The sequence below is a fragment of the Natrix helvetica genome, assembly GCF_964273705.1.
Source record: "Natrix helvetica genome assembly, chromosome: 9".
In the NCBI taxonomy this organism is placed as follows: domain Eukaryota; kingdom Metazoa; phylum Chordata; class Lepidosauria; order Squamata; family Natricidae; genus Natrix; species Natrix helvetica.
Window position 1 is genome coordinate 18,597,907 of NC_138560.1, and position 12,639 is coordinate 18,610,545.

General features: G+C 40.2%; 1 protein-coding gene across 3 annotated transcripts in view; it reads left to right on the forward strand.

Annotated features, from left to right (window-relative positions):
• The window catches only part of LOC309396687 (protein argonaute-3), a 55,798-nt gene that overhangs the window by 30,111 nt on the left and 13,048 nt on the right, over positions 1 to 12,639 (forward strand). For all 3 annotated transcript variants that reach the window (XM_081962019.1, XM_081962020.1, XM_081962021.1), the window contains 9 exons: positions 2,002 to 2,121; positions 2,325 to 2,447; positions 2,623 to 2,756; positions 6,029 to 6,213; positions 7,221 to 7,380; positions 8,494 to 8,584; positions 9,981 to 10,175; positions 11,448 to 11,582; positions 12,190 to 12,291. In XM_081962019.1, coding sequence (XP_081818145.1) covers positions 2,002 to 2,121; positions 2,325 to 2,447; positions 2,623 to 2,756; positions 6,029 to 6,213; positions 7,221 to 7,380; positions 8,494 to 8,584; positions 9,981 to 10,175; positions 11,448 to 11,582; positions 12,190 to 12,291 — 1,245 coding nt within the window. The remainder of the gene's footprint in view (positions 1 to 2,001; positions 2,122 to 2,324; positions 2,448 to 2,622; positions 2,757 to 6,028; positions 6,214 to 7,220; positions 7,381 to 8,493; positions 8,585 to 9,980; positions 10,176 to 11,447; positions 11,583 to 12,189; positions 12,292 to 12,639) is intronic.

Genomic DNA, 12,639 nt, shown 5'->3' on the forward strand with positions numbered 1-12,639 from the left:
ATGGATCACGTACCTCGCTTTTAATTTACATGAAAGCTGGGACACAATCAGTGAAGAAAAGATAAGGACAGAGAAAGCTTGAACAGCATTCTTCAAAATGAAAAAGGTCTTCTGCAGTCATGACATAAGCCTAAGACTGAAAATGAGGCTTGTCAGATGCTACATCTTTTCTATCCTGCTCTACGGAGTAAGCCACTTGAAGAGACTAGAAGCATTTGAGATGTGGATTTGCAGATGGCTGTTATGTATAAGCTGGTTGACAAAATCAGAAATGAGGAGGTGATAAGACGCCTGGGAAAGCAAAGGGAAATAATCAAAGCCATTAAAAAGTGAAAGTTAGAATATTTTGGACATATGATGCGACACCCGGAAAAATATGGCATCCTTCACTTAATCCTCCAGGGAGAAATTGAAGGCAAATGAGGTTCAGGCAGAAGAACATCATGGCTTCAAAACCTAAGGGACCGGTTTGGACAAGACTCAGTAGCGCTTTTTCATGCGGCTCTTGACAAAAATTGGATTGCCAACATGATCGCCAATGTCTGATGACGGATATGGGACAACAACAACAAGAAGAAAACTTAAAGACCTGAAAGACCAAACTAGGGATTAATCATCCTGGAGGAAATCTACCATATTTTTCAGAGTATAAGACGCACCTTTTTTCCTCAAAAAAGAGGCAGAAAATCTGGGTGCATCTTATACATCGAATACAGCATTTTTTGCCTCCCAAAATCCCGCCCCCCTTCACCAAAATGGCAGAGCCTTATGGAGCTTTCAGAGAGCTCCTGGGGGCTGGGAAGGGCAGAAATGAGCAAAAAATGGGCCGTTTTTTGCTCAATTTTGCCTCCCCCAGCCCCCAGCAACACTCTACAAGCCTCCATAAGGCTATACATGTAATTTTATTGACAAAAAAATGGGCCCGTTTTCACGAAAAATGGGCTATTTTTTGCTCTTTTTTTGCCCTACCCCCACCCTGCCAGGAGGACTCTGCAAGCCTCCCCATGCCTTTTTTTAAAAAAGGGCCTGTTTTTGTGAAAAACAGGCTGTTTTGGGGAGGTTTGCAGAGTGCAAAATCTCCCCACCCCCCTTTTTTGGAAAGCACTTTAGTTAAAGTGATTGATGAGAATTAGATTGATCAAGTGCTGTGCCAGCAGAAACAAAGTCTTAGATGCTGCAGATTGCCAGCAATTTCCTTCTCCAGCACATGGATAAACACACCTGGAAACATTCTCTCTCGCTACCTATCTACTGTATTTCTCCCCCCCCCCCCTTTATCCACTTACGTACCTACCTGCTCTCTCTCCCCCTGCCTATCTACTGTATTTCTCTTCCTCTCTATTTCTCTCTCTATCCCTCTACCTACCAACCTACCTACTCTCTCTCTCCCTACCTACTGTATTTCTCTCTCTCTCTCTCTCTCTCCCCCCCCTCTACCTACCTACCTACACACACACTCTCTCCCTACCTACCTACTGTATTTCTCTCTCTCTCTCTCTCTCTCTCTCTCCCTCCCTCCCTCCCTCCCTCCCTCCCTCTCTCTCTCTCTCTCTACCTACCTACCTACCTACCTACCTACCTACCTACCTACCTACCTACTTTTTTTAAAATTTGCCTCTTCAAAACCTTGGTGCGTCTTATACTCTGGTGCATCTTATACTCCGAAAAATAGGGTATATGGTTGTTAAGGATTGAACCAGGCCTGATGGCACTTAATCAATTAAGCAATACTATCCAACCAATTCATAAAAGTATTATTGATCCTTCTCAAATTAGGTGACCTTCAGTTCCCAGACTTCTCAGCCAAGGTCTTCATATCCCCTGGGAAATTCTGTCTATTAAACATACATCTGCACAGAGTGCCATTTGGACAGCATTATTGTAGCAGGTTATTTTGGAGGAAGTGGAGTTTCACCTGGTATATAAAAAACATTGCATGCTGCTGACAATTGTACAGCTCAATCGTTTGTTCATAAGATTAACATACAATATTTTTTGCAGGTGTGTAACATCGTGGCAGGCCAGCGATGTATTAAGAAGCTTACAGACAATCAAACATCAACAATGATAAAAGCAACAGCCAGATCTGCACCTGACAGACAAGAAGAAATCAGCAGACTGGTTAGTTTGCCTCTGAATTAGAAAAATAGATAAAGCCAGCTGGAGGGGTCATTGAGGATCCATTGTGCTTGTTCATGTTTGGGTCCTCATATCCCAAATGTCCCCTCTCTTTTTTAATTATACCAGTTTATTATTGTGCAAGTGTTGAAGTCAGCTACTGTAGAGTTATCATGTTGTCCCCTCTTTATCTCCTCTTTTCTCAGGTGCGAAGTGCAAATTACGATGCTGACCCATTTGTTCAGGAATTCCAGTTTAAAGTGCGTGATGAGATGGCTCATGTGACGGGGCGTGTGCTCCCAGCTCCCATGTTGCAGTACGGAGGGCGGGTAAGAAACTCTTCTCTGGATTTATTCTCATATAATTGGATTTGTAGTTTTGGACTATCTTGGTTAGTGAGTTCATTTCCCTAGTCCCCGTCTTAAGTTTATGCATCTTTGATATGACATCTAGTGCTCATTGTGTAAACTGCAAGCATATTGATATTTCTGTTTGTTTATTTAGAATCGAACAGTAGCGACACCAAGCCATGGTGTATGGGATATGCGGGGGAAACAGTTTCACACAGGTGTGGAAATCAAGATGTGGGCCATTGCTTGCTTTGCAACACAGAGGCAATGTCGCGAAGAAATACTAAAGTAAGCCTATTGTTCAAGATATGAGTTGCTTCCCTTTGGCCTTAAATGGATGTATTTTGATAATAGAATATAATTCAATTCAATTCTTTATTGGCCAAGTGTGATTGGACACACAAGGAATTTGTCTTCGGTGCATAAGCTCTCAATGTACATAAGAAATACATTCATCAAGAATCATAAGATACAACACTTAGTGATAGTCATAGGATACTAAATAAGCAATCAAATGATAGCATGGCTACTTTGTCGATTCTGTGCTTTTTGGTTTATACTTGATCTCTAAAAATACTTTGCTGCTCAAAAAAAATATGATTATGTGCCATGAAATTATGTGCCATTCCTGGTGACCACATAGATAGATTTTCTCCCTGATGATCTGTCCCTAACCTGCTCTTTCAGCTCTTCCAGTGGTGCACCTGTTGCTGCTGTAACTGGGTCTATCCACTTTGCTGCTGGTCCTCCTTTTCTGTTTCACCTTTCCCAGAGTCTGAGAATTTGAACCAAGTCAGAGTTCAAGTAAGAACTCTGAATTGATTTGTTTGATGATCCATCAGTTTGTTTTCTTGGCTGACCATGATATACTCAAGAATCTTCTCCAACACTCAAGAATCTTCTCCAACACTCAAGAATCTTCTCCAACACGTTCAAAAGGGTTGATGGTATTTCTTTCCTTCTTCAAAGTCCAGTTTTCTTTGGTATTCTGTCAACTGCTTGCAACTGTGACATACTTCTCAATTTCTTTGTTCCTATACTGTGGATTGTTGCTCCTAAATAGCAGAAGCTGTCAGTCACTTCAGTATCTTTATTGTCAATTCTGTGGCTGATTGTTGTGCCTGTGAACATTAGTTTGGTCTTTATATTTAATTTTACTCCCATTTCTTTCATTGCCTTCCTTGACTGTTATGACTAGATGTTGCAGATCTTTTGTCTAACAGAGGAGTCACATCAACACAGTGCAGGATATTGGTGTTTCTTTATCCAGTTTTTTAAACCACACTCACCTTCTTCCTATCCAGCTTCCCTTAATCTACATTCAGCATATACTGGAGGTTGATATGAATAAGGGAAAGGTATACAACCCTGTGCCTCACTCCTTTGCCTGGAGCTAGTCTGTTTTGCCAAGTGCAATCTATACTCTGGTTTTTCCCAAAGGTGCTTTTTCAAGAGGCAACTGGACTTTCTGGTTTTTCTTTGAAGACGTTTGGCTTCTCATCCAAGAAGCTACTTCAGCTTTTCAGAGGAAGAAGATTCTTGGATGAGAAGCAAAACTTCAAAGAAAAAACAGAAAGTCCAGCTGCCTCTTAAAAAAGCACCTTTGGGACAACCCTGACTTGGATGACTGAGAATCTCCATAGACATATACTGTGGATATTTGATCTATATATAGGCTTTGCATAAGGACAGAGAGATATTCTGGGACTGCCTTTTTTCTAAGTACATGCCACTGTTTTGACATAATTCATAAAATGAAAAGCTTTTCTATGATTTATGAAGCACATACTGACTTCTTTTTGTTACTATTTGGCTTTCTCAGTTATTCACTACGCATCTGAAATGCCTCATGTTCTTCGGCTTTTTCTAAAACATCTTGAACATTGGATGTTACTTTTGTGTGTGTGTAGGTCTCTAATCCGGCATTGGATGATCCCAAGACTTTGCTAGCCTAGGACATTGTACAATAGTTTGCACAGGCAATTAAGTCTCTGTGTTTTGGTATCGGAATGTAAATTGGCCACTTTTAGCTTCCAGATTTGTAAGCATAGTTTGGTTAGAAGCTTTTAGTATTGGAGATACTTGTAAATAGGAAATGTCTTCTATCTTATCTTGAATGTTGACACATCTACTGTTCATAATTTAAGTGTATTCCTTCTAGCTCCTTCAGCATACCCATTTAAGGTCTGGAATTTCCTTTTGATTTCACAGACATTTTGGAAGTCTTTCCTTATTTTTCCATGCCTGTTTCCATTTTCAGTGTTTTTACAGATGTTGTAATATCGCCGCTCATCTTTTTAAAGAGCTCTCTAAAACTCAAAAGGTTTTTTTTCCCCTGAATTTTTAATCTTTCTGGCTTGGCTTCTTTTCCCCGCAATTTCTGCAGTTTGTTCTGACATTCAGTTTGCTGTCTTCCGTTTCTCCATCTTTGGCAATCGTTTTTCACATTCGTCCCTAACAATTTCCTTCAGTTCATTCCTCAATTTATCTGGTTCTCTTATCAATGAGGCTTGAGAATCCAAAGTGTCGTCCTTGAAAATTATGGGTATATGCTCAAAATCCAATTGAGTAAACTAGTTGGTTTTCTTCTTCTTTAGCTTAATTTGGAACTTACATATGAGCCATTCATGATCTGTTCCACAGTCGGCACACGGCCATCTCTTTGATCCTATAATTGATCTTCTCCACCTTTTTTTACCAATAATATAGTCAATTTGATTTCTGTGTTCTCTATCTGGTGATATCCATGTGTGCAGACATCATTTTGGCTGGTTTGAAAACAGTGTAAGCTATGAAGTATTTGCGGGAGTTGAGAGAATTGATGTCAGTCCCCTGCTTCATTTCAGTTTCCTAAAACATATAATCCATCTGCATTTTCTTTCTTAATACTTTCAACTCTCTCATTCCAGTCTATTAAAAAAGCATAATGATATATAATTATAATATTATAATTAATATTATTCTTGTTATTCAGAATTTGACTTCAAAACTTGCTGAAACGCATTAATGCAGATAGTGTTTGACTTATGACCACATTTAAGCCCAAAATGGATGTTGTTAAGTGACACAGTTAAGGTAGCTTTGCCCCATTTTACAACCTTCCTTGCCACAGTTGTTAAGTGAATCACTGCAATTGTTAAGTTAGTAACACGGTTGTTTAAGTGAATCTGGCTTCCCCACTGACTTTGCTTATCAGAAGGTAGCTAAAGTTGATCACATGACCCTGGGACACTGCAACTGTCATAAACATGAGTCAGTTACCAAGCATCTGAATTTTGGTCACGTAGCTGTCACGTAGCTGCAATAATCGTGGTCATCGGTCACTTTTTTCAGTGCTGTTGTAGCTTTGAATGGTCACTATATGAACAGTTGTAAGTCGAAGACTACCTGTACCACATTAATGATAATAGCCTTCATTGTCATTCAGGTTGTCATTCTCTGTACACTAGCTAGGTGTACCATTAACTCTCATTTTTAGAGCAAATGGGAACAAACATGAATGACCTCTATGTGTGTGGATGCTAGTATTCCCATTTCATCCAGTTTTTATTTGTTGCCAGGGGTTTCACAGACCAGCTGCGCAAAATTTCCAAGGACGCAGGGATGCCAATCCAGGGCCAGCCTTGCTTCTGTAAATACGCCCAAGGTGCTGACAGTGTGGAGCCCATGTTCCGGCACCTTAAAAACACATATTCAGGACTCCAGCTCATCATCGTCATCCTGCCAGGAAAGACCCCGGTGTATGGTAAATAAATATCCAAACGCTTTGTGTGAGCTCTACTTGTTTTGAAATGGCTTAAGAAAACTTGAGTAAAAAAGTAAATAATCTTAGAATAGTAGGTTCTGTATGAAGCTTAGGGTGAATGAGGGCATGGCAAATCAGGGTAACAATGGAAATGCAAGCTTTTCATGTTTCTTGTTACATTATGGGAACTGAGAAGAGGAGGGGCTTTGGGATAAGGTTCTTCAGGAGGTCAGTGAAATATACCTCTTGATTGGAAGAAGACCCTCTGTGGTAAAGACTTTGCATCATGTGGGAGAAAGAAAAGCTTTCTCATATGTTTTGTTCTTGGCACCATCCATTTCTACTCTCATCACATGGATTGCAAAACTTTTTCAAATACAAACTGGCAACATTTCTTTAATGTTTTCATAGACTATTGTGTGGATAGATGATAAAAGCAAGGAAAAAAACAACAGGAATAAATACTGGAAAGTAATCTGTATTTTCAGGACTTTGTTCCTCTGACGACTTCTGACTTTGAGAGCTTTGGATGTTTTTATAAGGGCTAGAGGGGGAACTAGATGGGATTTTTCTGCTGCTATTGATCTCCCTCATTGAGCTAAGGTTCCTTGGTTTTGTTCCATCTTATTCCTCAAAACCTCCAGGAAAGAATAGTCCTGGCAAAATGCACAGCAGCAGAGGCAGAACCTGCTGACAAAGGAATTCTGGGAGTTGAAGTTCATAGCTTTTAAATTGCCAACTTTGCACACCCTTGATTTTGACCGAGATGCTTCCCAACCTGCTGTCCCCTAGATGTGTCTATTTATTCATGTATTTAAATTCCCATGATTGAAAGGAAGATAATCCAGCCCATCTGGAGGGCATCAGTTGGGAAAGGCTAACGTTGACTGGTCAGAAAAACTGGACATGATTTCCAGTAAGCAGATAACAGTTACTGTAATGTTAGATTTTAGAACCGTTCCTTAGAACTTTGAAGATTCTTCATATCAATCCTTTTTTTTTTTTAGCGGAGGTGAAGCGTGTGGGGGACACACTTCTAGGGATGGCTACACAGTGTGTTCAAGTCAAGAATGTCATAAAAACGTCTCCTCAGACCCTCTCAAACTTGTGCCTAAAGATTAATGTAAAATTGGGAGGAATCAACAACATTCTTGTACCTCATCAACGGTAAGAATCCTTCCTTAATGTTTCACAGAATTTGGCATATAGAGTACATGCATCAAAGCTCTGTGGAATCGCCATGTTTCATGTGGCAATATGTTACGTACAAATTTTTATGTATGTAATAAACACGGCTCCGAAACTTGGTTACTTTAATAGCCAAAATCAAGTTGGTTGCTTTGAAGTGTTTTTGGTGATCAAATAGGAATTTTTAAAATGATACAGATAGTCCTTAATTTATGCCCCTAACAGAGCTTGCCCATTAACCGTTGTGATAGTTGTACAATGGGTCACTCATGTGACTAACCTAATTTTTCGACCGTTTTTTGAGGTGGTTGTTAAGTGAATATGGTGAACTTAAAGCAAGCCTGGTGATCGTAAAGTAAGCCCATGGTTCATTATGGGGTGTTTTAGCCTAAAACTGGAAGCAAATGCTGGTTTTCAGGCAAAGGCGGCATAAAACTCAGTTGGACGCTGCAAATGGCCTTAAATGCAGACCAGTTGCTGAGTGCCTGAGGTGGTCACATGACCATGAGGTTGGCGACAGCCATCGAAACTTTAGAACCGGGTCGTAAATACCATGGACGGTCCATTATAACTTTGAACGATTGCTAAGCAATTCTTCGTAAATAGAAAACTACCTGTATGCTGCTATAAATTCTGATTATAGATCTGAGAAGATGCACATTCAAGCAAGAAATGGATACTCTACATCAGGGGTGTCCAAACTTGGCAACTTTAAGACTTGTGGACTTCAACTCCCAGAATTCCCCAGCCAGCTCTGGGAATTCTGGGAGTTGAAGTCCACAAGTCTTAAAGTTGCCAAGTTTGGACACCCCTGCTCTACATTGATGTTTACTTTAGCCCAAGGGGCATTCTCTATAGTGACTGATTATGCTCTCTGTTTCACATGTAAATTTAATGTGGTTTTTTTCCCCCCAAAGAAAACACATTCTGTAATATGCAGGAGTTAGTCATGAGATTTGTTACATTCCTGGCTACATGCCAGAAGCATCTGCCTTTCTTTCCTTCCAAATGTGAGGTGCATGTAACCCAGGGCCTGTTGACCGTCACTTAGATATTAATACCGGGGTTGATTTGTCCCTTTTTTTTAAAAAGACCTTCTGTGTTCCAACAACCAGTGATCTTCTTGGGAGCTGATGTTACTCATCCACCTGCTGGGGATGGAAAGAAGCCTTCCATTGCTGCTGTAAGCTATGTTGTATTCATGGGTCTCCCTCCCTCCCTCCCTCCCTCCCTCCCTCCCTCCCTCCCCCCTCCCTAAATAATTTGAATGAGAAAACTGAGGAACTTGGATTGAGACAGAATGAATTTGTTTTGATTGCTTTAATCCAGTTCTTTGTGTCTCGTGGGTTTATCAGCCATTCTTTCTGCTTAATTGTTCATTGTGTGCAGATTAAAACCGTCTCTGGTAAAGGGGAATGATATTTTTTTATGGCTACTTGTAGTTTCTACATACCTGGGTTCTGGGAATCATTGGATTTAACTTTGTTGTCCATTTATCTTATTAAGGGAGAGAAGGCATTTGTTATGTGGTGACGAAGCACGTGGTAGGTGTGTAGTTCTTCTTCCCCCAAAATAATTCTGATGGATAAATATTTAGATAAATAAAAATATTCCACTTCGAAAATAAATCTTATAAGATGCCAGACTAAGACTGGAAAATCCTAGATTCAAGCTTATTTTTAAGCCTTAAATGTCATTCATTGACTTAAGCCAGTTCCTGTGTCTTAATTCTATGTCTCTCACTGTTGTGGCCCGCCGGCAACCACCAGAGCTGGCAGCAAAGTTGGACATTGGGGAGGTTGGGGAGGAACATGGGCCAGTCCTGGGGGCTGAGGAAAGCTCAGATGAGGGCTCTGCGTTGGAGGCAAAGAGGGAGCTAGACAGCATTGAGGCAGAGGAACAGCTGGAGCCTGTTCCCAGTGTGTGCATGCACAGAGCTGTCAGAAGACAAGAACAACTAAGAAAGCAGGATCGATTTAAGAGTAAAGCCACATCTTGGAGGTGATTGGCCCCTCTCATAGGATCAAAAGAGGAGTGAACGGGGAGTGGGCTTTTGCAGGGAATAATTTTGTTCCTTCGGTCATTTCAAGAGAGGAAAGTTCTGATTGTGAGTATAAGAGCCTCTGTGCCAAGTGTTGCCTTGCCCTGTATTTGGAAACTAATTATCTGGCAGCTCTCCAAGCGAGATAAGGTTCATGTTGATAAATATTCCTCTGGAAGACTGTTTGCCAAGCCTTGCTGACTGTGAATGAAAGGAATTCACAGTCGTATAAATAAAAGAGGTTTTGCCAGGACCAAGACTCTGTTTCATGCTTTTTAAGGAAGCCTGGGTCAGAACACTCACTGGGATATTGTTGGAAGGATAAACTTGCGAGGGAGTTTGTGCTAATTATAAAAGAAAAGATAAATTCAAAATCAAAAACAAAACATTCTAAAAAAATCAACTTAAGTGACAAATGTAAGCAACAGCCATATAAAATATTATTATTAGCTGAACAGTTGGTATAAAGAAAGGACATTTGAAACATGGCCTCTGTGGAATCTTCATTCATTTTCATGCATCCCTTTTTCGCTGTCAGGTTGTAGGTAGCATGGATGCTCATCCAAGCAGGTACTGTGCCACAGTGAGAGTCCAGAAACCCCGCCAGGAGATCATCCAAGATTTGGCCTCCATGGTTAGAGAACTTCTCATCCAGTTCTACAAATCAACACGGTTCAAACCCACACGAATCATTTTCTATCGTGACGGAGTTTCAGAAGGACAGTTTCGACAGGTCTTAATATCTGTTTATATCTCACTTATGTCCTGCATAGTTAGCGGGGTATTTCAAACCAGCTAACAATAAAATTCAAACATTAGTTCAGTGGCAGAGTGCCAAGGAACTTAAGTCTTGCGTTCAGAACAAGAAGAACAAGAGAAAAGAAAATCATAATGAGCCCTTAAATATTATCAAGACCCCTACTGTTGATGGTCAGATACCAGAATAAGAATATTATCAGCATCACTGCCACAAAAAGGTCCTTAAAATCTATCAATAAGGGCATTGCTTGAATGATTTCTATGTAATCTACTATGAACCTTGTTGAATAGGGCTCGGCCTTCCATTGATCATGGATCACTTTCCATGCCTTCAGCTTAGGAACTTCCTTTTGAAAATCTTTACCATTTGCTTTGCTATAAATGTTTGGATTGAGTCCAAGAAGACCCAGGTTCAAGACCCACTTGAGCATGAATCTTGCTGGGTGACTTCGGATCTGTCTCTATCCTTTAACCCAACCTACCGTATTTTTTGGAGTATAAGACTCACCTTCCCCCCCCTAAAAGAGCATGGAAATGTTGGTGCATCCTATACACTGAATATAGCTATGTTTGACCTCCCGAAGCCCCACCCCCCACATCCCATTTTTGTGAAAAACAGGCCATTTTCCGCAAAAAACGGGGGCATTTTTGCCTTCCCCCACCCCCCAGAAGCACTCTGCAGGCTTCAGCAGGGCTGGGGAAAAGGGAAAAATGCCCCCGTTTTGGTGGAAAAGGGGCAAAAAAATGGGGGCATTTTTCCCTTCCCCAAGCCCTGCTGAGTGCAGGGTGCTCCTGGGGACCAGGGAGGATAAAAACTGTTTTTCCTGACTTACCTCTTTGAAATCTTGGTGCATCTTATACACCGTTGCATCTTATAGTCCGAAAAATATGGTACTTCACATGGATGAAATGGTAATCCTGTATGCGTTTCACCCTTGAGGGGAAAAGGTGGGGTAAACATGTAAAAAGGATAATATGCAGAAAAGCTTTTAAAATTCCAGTTATAACAGAAAGTTTAATCCTGTTCTCTGCTAGCTTAGTGTTTTTCACACTTGGCAACTTTCAGATGGGTGTTGGAGTCCACCTATCTGTAAGTTGCCAAGTTGAATAATAGTGCCATTTAAATTTGTTGTGCCTGAAAAATGACAAATGTTGTGTGTTTGTTTGTCAGAACAGAAATCTGATTTACGTTCCCATGCTTATCGCTGTTCGAGTGAACCAAGCCTTTTATTCCTCTCTTGTGTAGGTGTTGTATTATGAGCTGCTGGCAATTAGAGAGGCTTGTATCAGCTTGGAAAAAGACTATCAGCCTGGCATAACATACATCGTGGTTCAGAAGAGGCATCATACGAGGCTGTTTTGTGCTGATAGGACAGAAAGGGTAAGACTTGTCCTTTCCAAGCAGTTTTTCCCCCCCCCAAACAAGAATTGTAGTTGTCATTCTTAGTACAGAAACAGAGTAGTTGAGTTTTTGCAGCGTTTCATACTGGTTGCCATTCTTGCAGCAGATCTATAAAGTAGATAATTGCTGTTACCATATATCCTTGGAGGAGAGGGTGGGAGGAAGGATCAAAGACACTGTAATAATGACAAGAGTAAGATTTCTGGCAGAGACTTCCTGGTTAGGTTTTGTTAAAAGGTTTTAGCCCCTCATCTTCAAGTTACCTTTCCCCAATCTGTATTGGAAATGCAGGTCCCCAAATTGCCAACTAGCATTGGCTAGTGGGTGGCTCAGGTACCTGTGGATCTAGCTGAAGTTCTTTGGTTTGTATGATTAATTTATCAATAGCTTTGAGTTAGCTTAAAGTTTGACTTTTTAAAAAACAAAATGTGCATTGAAAACTGACTGCTACATGGAAGGCTTAATGCTTCTCAAGATATTTTGTGCAATGTGGACATTAGAATCAAGAATTGAGAAATATACCCAGTTTTTTTAAAATAAAAAAACAGCACATTTTAATTTAATATTTAATTTACTTATGTTCCAGGTTGGAAGAAGTGGAAACATCCCTGCTGGAACAACAGTAGATACAGATATCACGCATCCTTATGAATTTGATTTTTACCTCTGTAGCCATGCAGGAATACAGGTGAAAAATGAAGCATTCAGTTCCTGGACCAATGTTTCTGGTCATGCCTATCCAAATTTGGTGTCACTGAGTAGATTAGAACAAAATCATATTTGTCCAGTTTTTGATTGAGAAAAATTAAATCAGCAAAGACTGACCTAAAGCAAAATTACTAATTTATCATAGCTATTTTTAAAAATACATATTCATTTATTAGAATAAGTATTAAAACCTTGATTTGTTATAAAACAGAAGCTTTCTCTTATCTAGAGTGATGATCTCTAATGGAATCTATTCCCTAACAACCCTAAGAAAAAAAGATAGTTATTTCAACATAACACGTGTATCTCTATCCAGTTGTCTTAAGAA